At 41.9% G+C, this 9,583-nt stretch overlaps 2 protein-coding genes and 1 long non-coding RNA gene across 3 annotated transcripts; 2 read left to right on the forward strand and 1 right to left on the reverse strand.

Moving 5' to 3' along the window:
* Nucleotides 1-259: 259 nt before the first annotated feature.
* LOC133922493 (serine/threonine protein phosphatase 2A regulatory subunit B''beta-like) lies at nt 260-4,439 on the forward strand. The gene is made up of 11 exons (XM_062367855.1): nt 260-809; nt 935-1,040; nt 1,307-1,406; nt 1,484-1,589; nt 1,718-1,808; nt 1,898-2,039; nt 2,202-2,349; nt 2,437-2,546; nt 3,169-3,325; nt 3,410-3,535; nt 3,640-4,439. Exons 1-11 carry the CDS (start codon nt 396-398, stop codon nt 3,778-3,780), a joined length of 1,641 nt encoding a protein of 546 aa, XP_062223839.1. The 5' UTR covers nt 260-395; the 3' UTR covers nt 3,781-4,439.
* A 79-nt stretch (nt 4,440-4,518) lies between these two features.
* Nucleotides 4,519-9,281, reverse strand: LOC133922495 (uncharacterized). Its single transcript, XR_009910482.1, has 3 exons — nt 9,174-9,281; nt 7,422-7,523; nt 4,519-5,661 (listed from the first exon to the last, which is right to left on the reverse strand). It is a non-coding gene; the product is annotated as an uncharacterized LOC133922495 (long non-coding RNA).
* LOC133922494 (basic leucine zipper 8-like) lies at nt 7,607-8,591 on the forward strand. The gene has a single exon (XM_062367856.1). The coding sequence runs from the start codon at nt 7,873-7,875 to the stop codon at nt 8,350-8,352; it is 480 nt and encodes a 159-aa protein (XP_062223840.1). The 5' UTR covers nt 7,607-7,872; the 3' UTR covers nt 8,353-8,591.
* Nucleotides 9,282-9,583: the final 302 nt, after the last annotated feature.

A 9,583-nucleotide genomic window follows, 5' to 3' on the forward strand; every position in this document is an offset into this window, starting at 1 on the left:
GTGAAAAGATCGAAATTTGCAAAATTTCGTTAAAGTTTTAGTTATTTTTCGTCCTATACTCTATGACTGTTACATGTCAGTAAAAAAAATTAGATATTTCATTTTTCTCATGGTCAATGCATGTGTAGCGCTGGAGATCGCCGTCCGTTTCTCAGATCGGTTGACCCGCGCAACGTGTGTTACTTTCCACGCAGCCGATGGATCGGACGGCAGGGGTAGCGTTAAGATTGGTGAGGCCAGCCGTTTACTAGTCTTCCTCCCTTCTGCGCCCGACTTGACCACCTCCCAGCGGGCGACGCGGGTCCCCACGGGATCGCACCGGAGATCGCTCGCCGGAGCGGATCGGCGGCGGCGGGGGAGAAGGAGGAGGAGGAGGCGAGTGGTCCGACGCTGGGATGGTGGAGGCTCCGGCGGGGCCGGCGGATCTGAGCGCGGCGGCGCACGTGAGCGCACTGCCGCTGCAGGTGGACCTCCTGCAGCTGCCGCCGGAGGTGCCCTCGCCGGGGGCGCCCGCGCTCCGCGGCATCCTCGACCGCCTCTTCGCGCACTGGCTCTCGCTTCCAGACACTGCCTCGCTGGTGGGCAACCTCGTGCAGAAGGCCAAGGCGAGCGGCGGCGGCGGGGCGGCGGGGGCCTCGATGCTGCCGTCGATGATGGTGCAGGGGGGCGCCACCGTGCCGCCGCTCTCTCCGAGGTCGCCGCGATTGTCTCGGAGGCCCAGTGGGGTCGGCGCGGGTGGCCAGCCCAACCGCTCCGCGTCGCCGCTCCGGCCGGCCACCGCCCGCGCCGCCAAGGAGGTCATACCGCAGGTACAATCCTCGTGACCCATCGATCGGATCACTAATCGTTTCTCATTTTGTCAAATCTGCACGAAATTGAATTGGCAATTGACATGGGCGAGTGAACCGATCGAATTGTTGGTGTTGTTGGACAGTTTTACTTTCAAGATGGCCGCCCACCGCCGTACGACGTAAAGAAGCAATGCGTATCTACAGTTGAGAAGCTCTTCGCGGGCCATTCGAATGGTCTTCGGACTCAAGGTGCGTCAAATTGGATGTGTCTTTGTGATAAAAATGAACTGAATGTTTTGAAAGCAATTCTAACTAGATAAGGGGTTGATGCTAAGACAGTTGATTCGTCCTCTCAAATTTTGTTGTGCCCAAATTTGTTACTTGTAATGGCAAGCAAGCACGGCTATATATTTCCTAAAACCGGAAATTATCTTGATCACAGCAGTTTGTATGTGAGGCTGTCAGCTAATCCCTTTTTTCCCTTCTTTTGGGTGTCTCTCTTGGTTGCACAATAGAATTTCGGATGGTTACCAGGGAACTCTGCAAACTACCAACATTCTTTACCACTGTTCTTTTTGAAAAGATTGATAAGGAGAGCTCAGGATTCGTCACAAGGTAGTTGGCAAATTTTAGTTGTCTGCAGAGTGCGAAGTTATTGTATGATAGACTTTGCATTTTGTTGATTATTTCAGGGAGGCCTTCATTGATTTCTGGGTGAACAGAAATTTGATGAGTATGGATAGTGCAACCCAAGTATTCAAAATTCTGAAGCAACCGTATCGCAATTACCTCACAAAGGTATCTCTTGTTTACCAAAACATTATACGGTGAAAGACATCAGAAATGGATTACTTCAGCAAAGCATGCTTGTGGTTCATCACTGTTGTCACTCTCTAATCATGTTTCATAATGGTTTATTAATTTAGGAGGATTTTAAACCAGTTCTTAAAGACCTTTTGGACAACCATCCTGGCCTGGAATTCTTGAAGAGCACACCTGAATTTCAAGAAAGATATGGTAAACTATCTTTGCCATGCTGTGATCTTTGTAGATTATATCAAATACCATCTTGTATCTTCTTTGACTTACACAACATTATTTGTCAGCTGAGACTGTCATATATAGGATATTCTATTGCTTAAATCGAATTGGAGGTGGCCATCTAACACTTAGAGAACTGAAGCGTGGAAATCTGCTTAGTGTACTCAGGCATGCTGATGACGAAGAAGATATCAACAAAGTTTTAAGGTGACACCTTCAAATCAATTTTTTAACACTTCTGCACCTTTCTGTGTATAGATTTTTTGTGGGCCTCTGCAGAAAGAGCAGCTGTTTTTTTAATTGAACCCGAAGCTTTTGTTAATCATGAGGGAATCAATGTGCATCATTGAACTTACTGATTTTCTGTAGGTATTTCTCATATGAGCATTTCTATGTGATATATTGCAAGTTCTGGGAGCTGGACACAGACCATGATTTCTTTATTGATAAAGAAAATCTTATTAAGTACGGAAACCATGCATTGACATATAGGATTGTAGATAGAATTTTCTCAGAGGTCAGTTTTCCTCTTTTTCCTACCATATCATTTTCTTCAAGTTCTCTTTATTGAGTGTGTTAACAATTTTAAATGGATATACAACAGGTTCCTAGGAAATTTACCAGCAATGTTGAAGGGAAAATGGGCTATGAAGATTTCGTTCATTTTATATTGTCTGAAGAGGACAAATCATCAGGGCCAAGCCAGGAATACTGGTAGTTTGCTGATATTTGTTTCAATACCTCAATTGATTGATTCTCCAGCTATTTTCAGTGGCACTATAGTGTTTACGTTTGTTGCAATTCCTATATGCGCGTTGATGCGTGACATACAATGTTATCATTTTAAAGTTTATTTCTACTCTGAGGGATCTTTCCGAAGTATCATGAGACCATTAGAACCTTTCGAACATTGTTAAAACATCCTTTCCGACGGATTTGGTGAAACACAAGCTAGAGGTTGCTTTATTACTGTAGGACTTTCTATCTTTATTCACGGAATATTTACAAAAAAAAAAGTGATGAGCTCATTATAAGACTTAAAATTAATGTGAACACGACGACTAAGAAGGTAGTGACATGACAAAATCCATACTTTTAACAGAGCAACTTTCATTAAAAGAGATGCCATGCCTATACTTGTTTTCTTCTGCTTAACAAATGAATGTGTCGTCGATTTTTTGGTAGACCCTTAAACTCTATTAACGCGACCCTCTATTAATTCTAAGAAGTGAGAATGAAGAAAGGAAGTAGGAAAATTTTCATGAATTTGAACTGCTTAGAGTGTATAACAGTCCAAAAGTTCTCATATTTATGCTTGGTGATACTATCTCTTCAGGTTCAAATGTATAGATTTGGATGGCAATGGCATACTCACACACAATGAACTACAGTTCTTTTTTGAGGAGCAACTTCATCGCATGGAATGCATGGCCCAGGAACCTGTTCTATTTGAGGACATATTGTGTCAGCTTATTGATATGATTGGACCTGAGGTCGACATAACTTTATGAATTTTCGTGAATTATCGAGTTTAAAACATTTTATGCTGAATTAGTTATGCATTACTTATGTTCCAGGATGATAGCTATTTGACATTGAAAGACTTCCGAAGGTGCAAATTGTCTGGGCATTTCTTCAACATTCTCTTTAACCTGAACAAATTTATGGCCTTCGAAGCTAGGGATCCATTCCTCATCCGCCAAGTGAGTCAAGTTCCTACTCATATTCAGATAGCATCCACTGATAGTCTGACTTTATTGGTTTGTGTCACTGGTAACACCCCATGCTTTCCCAAATGCAAGTGCAGATGCGTGAAGAGCCGTCATTAACAGATTGGGATCGTTTTGCACGAAGAGAATATGTTAGATTGGCGATGGAAGAAGATGGTGAAGATGCTTCTAATGCAAGTGGAGATGTTTGGGATGAGTCACTTGAATCTCCTTTCTAGATTGAATACGCTGTGGCATTTGGGAAGACATATCAGACCATTCACAAATAGCCCTAATAATCTCAAGGCGAAACCATGATGGCAGTAAAACACTGAACGGTTACTTGACATCTTATCTCTACAGAAACTATAGTTGAGGCAGCTGCACACTTGCTGGCACCATCCAAATTTTGACATAGAAGCGAAGACATACTTCCATCTCGTTTGTTGTGATAATCCATTTGGTTCTTGGTGACAGTGAGGTTCAGTAGCAATTGCATACATGGTTTGGTCTAGTATTGCTGTTACCCTTCGACCGATTGATTCATGGCAGCAGCAGGCGCAGGCCACCTTGTGATTATTCCGAAGGCACATCCAGAGTCAAGTGACAAATAAGAAGAACACGCGTTCTTGCAGCGGATGCAATCATCATATGGTAGATCGTGAATTGGCTGGCACCACAGTTTTTATGCTCATAGTGTTTTTATTAGATATCTGCCAAAGTATTCTTTCTTTGTTCAATAAGGTCATTGAGAAGAACATTTACTTGTGTATTTTGTATCTATGTTTAGATAGTAGTCACATGAACAATGAGCTGTAATACTATCGCATAGGATTTAAATTGTTATTTTCTTAATGCACTTGGACGCAATGCACAAATGTTTGAGAGTTTAAACTAGACCAATCTTGTACAAATGCCACCTGAGATACCAATACTGAGAGTAAAATATGTGATCAATAGCGAACTCGAACTTGCTTGGGATAAGGGTTGTTGCTGTTGGCAACTCGAACCATTTTCTGCTGAATGGATGTGGACTCATGTGGGAAGGTGGAACAACCAAGGCGCATAACTGTTTATGACGGTTTAGGCGAAAGCAATTTCACATCCAGCAACAGACAAATCAACGGGTATATTTTGACCAGCTTTTGTCGCGGAACTAGTAATTTGCATCAAAAGCTGGTTAGCTAACACCTTATCTTCCTTCAGTAAATTATCAGGCTAAGTAAAGCTTTTGTTGGACCAGTCAACCTGTAAAGATATTTGCATATTTGCATCAGTGATTCAGTGTATTTAGAGGGAGAACGAAAGGTGAGGAAAACGACACTGGCTTGATTGGCCGAGCTACCTGCCTTTGCTTTTGTCGCACCACCAATGATTGCCTCCTGGGATGAACATCTGGAGCAAGCAGGAGAGAGAGCCACAGAAAGAAAGATTGAGCATATTGTGCTCCTGGCCATCTTCTGAAGCAAAATAAAGGGAAAAAGAAGGAACGGATCACTCAATCATCTTTCCTACAACGGTGGAAAGAAGCTACAAAGATTATACAACTAAGCACCCCTATGCTCCAGCTAGGGAGATAAGAGCCTAATTGACAGCAAAACACCACCTACTGAGACACCAACAAAACACCAGCCACTGAAACCCGGGGGGGGGGGGGGGGTATCAAGCTCTGCAGCCTGCTTTGATTGATACGAATAGTTAAACGCTGCTCTGATAATTCTGCTTATTCCAAGTTTAAAATGTGGTCGCCCCGTCTACACACAAGTCCAAGAGACCTTGAGTCTGTGATATGAGAGTTCATCTTTATTTTTCTAAAGGGCTTGATTATTTTGCAGCTGTGAGATGAGAGGGAGAAATAAGCTACAGAGACAGCATACAAGGATGTCGGTCATAATCTCCGGCACTCTGAATTGATTTCTTCTCAAAGGTAGTATCATGAATATCCAACGTTGATCAGCAATATGCACAGGCATGGCATTTTACCTCTTAAGACAGAGCTCATGAATCCCAATTAAGCATCATGCGGAGTTGATTCAGATCCCGATTAAAGAATTCTCCTTTTAAGATTTTTAAGTTATCAAGAAACAAACTAGCCAGAGTCTGTCCTTCACACACGCTCACTGAAAAAGAGAGAGAGAAAACAAAAGGAAAGTAGCAGTCAGCCTCATGAGTGTTACTTTTAGGGAAATAAACTCTTCTGGACCAAAACTAAATACCAGAAAACAAGAGCTTGTGTATACTGCTTTGGAGCATAACCAAGCTTCATTGCCTTCAAGTAGCCGGCATCATTTCTTTACTAAAGTGCTGCTTTACTTAATTTAATCATAAGGACTTGATAGGATTGTGCATTGTGATCGTATTAGCGATTGTGCATTCCATTACTTTTCTAGAATCCACAAGACCACATGGTGCTACACAACACAACTAAATGCTGCGCATGTAGTGTTATATACTTAATTTGTCATTGTACTAAAGACAGGTGCATCTAAAGATCAAACCACTAACTATTGTGGTGAAAAAGGTACTTAGCCCGCAAATCACATCCCTATCCTCTAATATCAATTGTATAATTAAACGCTTGTCCAAATAGCTAAAAGGACCTAGCAATTTGCGTCATAAAAAAAGTACTTTTGACCAGCCCTTTTTGGGGGCTGAGGTACTCAAAATATGCAAAGTAAAGACAGGCCTTACGCATGCTTATGGTCTTTAGTTTCCTCACGCAAGATGCTTAGCCTTGTAGGAGATGTGCACTTGCCGATTAGGACCTGATTAATCAAGGCCCTATTCTGGCCAATAAATTCCAGTGCAGTAAAAGTATACTTTCATTTAAAAGAGAACATCCTAAGATATGACACTATCAAAACAAAATTAACAAAACAGACTGACTAGGTATGCAGAACTGACAGTCCGAAACACCATTAGTGAACATAATTCACTATTGTTTACAACATAAAGAAATAATTAAGCACCAGTTATTTCATACAAAAGCATCTACAAATCCAGAGTCTTATCAGGGATGTGGAACATAGCAAAGGAAAATGCAGCTAAATCTTCCGTGTTCCCGATAACTACATGACAACAAAAGGCTGGTGCACAAAAAGAGGATGGTCAAAAAGAGTCAATGATCATTGCCTTTTTGTTGACAGCAACATAATATGATTGCTAGCTGGTCCGAATAACAATAACTAGTTCTGCTATCAACAATTAGACACATGCCAGTTTTCTTGAAAATTTGATACATTCTGATAGAACAATCATTGCCACCTTAGGTAGTTTAGTACGAAAAGACTTCCAATCATACGCCAAACCTACGTAGTAGATCCATACCATGTATAAAATAAGGACGATGTCATGTGAATGATTGTGTCCAACAAATAAAACTGCTTCGCAATTCCACTCTAGAGCGCAACAAAGAGCCAGGACTTCTTAGTTAAAGCATAATATCACTCATGGCATTAAGAGATGACAACACATCTACCTTACAGTTTTAGTAATCGAAGAAACTCTATGAATCTAGAAAAAGATACACGATGAAGAAATCACCAAAAGATTGACCAAACAGTTTCCAAGTCATACGCAACATGCCCAAAAGTGGAGCAAACAATTGGTGTACTGGTACTAGCCCTCGTTTAACCTTAGCCGCCTTGCCACAGATAGTGTTCTCACGTCTTCACACAAAAGGCAAGCTTTATTTGATCACAAGAAACAGTTTGGCCAAAGTACATGATACATAACTGTATGATTGTACGCGCATTATCTTTCATTGGTACTTGCAAGTTACAAGCTCAAAATGAACGTTGCAATTTTTTATTTAGGATTTCATATTTGCAAATGCATGGGAAACACAGACCAAAGGATGTATGCGTATAATACTTCTCACCTACGTGCTTGATATTTTCTTCTTCTTTTTGGGGTAGTCTCACATGTAAATTTGATGACATTCCGTAGGAAGAGTTAACTACTGGTGCTTTGCACATTGTACCTGGAATGGAGCAAATCGTTGTTACTTTCAACAGAATTTACACATCGAAAGCATTTTGGAGAAAGTCTAGCTTTCCCTATGACGTTGACATATTTACAACAAAACGCCAAATGGTTGTATCTCATAAATCAAGATGATAATCTCAAGTAGCCACAAAGTTGAGAAAGCAAATTTGCTTACAACACAGGTGGGTTAGTGAATTCAACTTTTGGGGCCGCTTTCTTGCAATTTAAAAGGAACACATCTCTGCTCAACGTTCCCCTCCATTCATTCAAGACGTGTCTTGAAGGTAAAACCACTACTTGCTTCCTTCTCCACATTGCAAACCTCCAAGCCCCTCCCTTCAGACATGCAACAAAATTGTGTATCCAATTTAGCATACCTCCCTGGCTTAGACTTCACCAGCTTTTTCCTGCCACAAAATGATCCCCACATGTATGATTTCGATTCACTGGATATGGTTAGTCCATACAACTGCAATGGCAGTACCACCACCGTCAGCTCAATGTCTGCTGGGACGGCGGACAATCAAGCGAGGTGTAGCAATGACGAGAGGAAGAAGAGAAGGCTAGCATCAAACCGTGAGTCTGCAAGAAGGTCACGCGTGAGGAAGCAGAGGCGATTGGAGGAACTGTCATCACAGGTCGCAGAGCTCCTTGACACAAACCAGAGGCTTCTTATTGAGCTCAACCACATGATCGTTAAGCACACTTGCACAGTTCGTGAGAATGCCGAGCTCAGAGAAGAAGCTTCTGACCTGAAGAAAAGGCTCAATGAGATGAAAGTGGAAGAAGCTGAAGCTGCACCAGGGACACCAGAAGTGGCTTAGTCTGGAAAAATTGCACCATATCGTGGCTAGTAGCCTTGTAGTACTGTTGTGTAGATAGATACTAATTGGGTGGTCCATTTGTGCAAAGGGAGCATAAGTGCGCAGGAGATTACTTGCTTTATTTGTGTTCTTTCGTGGAACCTTTTCTTCAACTAATATGAATCGGTACAAGCTCTAGCTGAAACATAGCAAAGCATTTTCCCCCCTTTGATAGCAAATCTGAAGATTCCGAGCATTTCTAGGCAGTTCCTAACACTACTTTCTCTGGGCATTACTGGTTAGTGCTTTATCCACAGAGTAATCTGTTTACCATAATCTTTGTTTGTGCTGGTATACAAAGTACAGTTACCATGGTGACACAAAAATAAGCACTTTAACAAGGAACAACCGCAAGATAACAATTACACATCACTGAGCTGGTGATAGTCTGATAGAGAGGAAATGTCGGAAGATGTGGACCAACTAAAGTGGTACAGAAAACCTATAAAATTTGTGATATTAGCTCAATTAACATCAGGAGCATAGTAACATGTTCTTCGCTTCCCAATGGAAATTACCACTTTTCTTTCCCCATAGGTACCCTAAGGGGGGGGGGAGGAAAGAAAAAAATAGTGAGTTGAACATCCGCATTTACCCATAGGATGATTCGATTCACAGCTACTGCAAAATAGTTTCTTTCCCAACTGCCAACGGATGAAGCTTCGTGCCTCAGGATCATTCAACCTTTATTCCCAACTGCCAACCCGAATGTAACGCTTCCCAACTCAAAGCAACGAATTCCCCGTGTTTTAGAGCTCTAATGAAATGTACCATGGAGTTACCTCTCTCCAGGAGAAGTCGGCTGTGTAGATGCCGCCGCCGCCGCCGCCGCGCGCCTGCCACTGCTCCCGCCATCGGCGCCGCCGCCCCGACGGCGGCCCCGGTACGCCGTGGGCTGCCGGTTCTGTGGATGGGCCTGGGCTTGTTGGCATATACGGCCCCAGTACTCCATGATGCCGTCGATTTTTTTATATTTTTAATAAAAATGTAAATATACATATCTATTTAAAAAATTAGAGATATAAGCTCCTGCCGTCCTTCCTCATAGGCGATAGTTATACGTTGCCCTTCTAACAGAAGATAAGTATTAAAAATAAAAATATTATGTTTCAATACTCTTAAAATTCAAAATATTATTAAAATAATTATGAAAAAATCTTTAAAAATTTATGGTACAGAGGATGCTATTGTA

The sequence above is a fragment of the Phragmites australis genome, chromosome 6 (assembly GCF_958298935.1).
Source record: "Phragmites australis chromosome 6, lpPhrAust1.1, whole genome shotgun sequence".
Taxonomy (NCBI): domain Eukaryota; kingdom Viridiplantae; phylum Streptophyta; class Magnoliopsida; order Poales; family Poaceae; genus Phragmites; species Phragmites australis.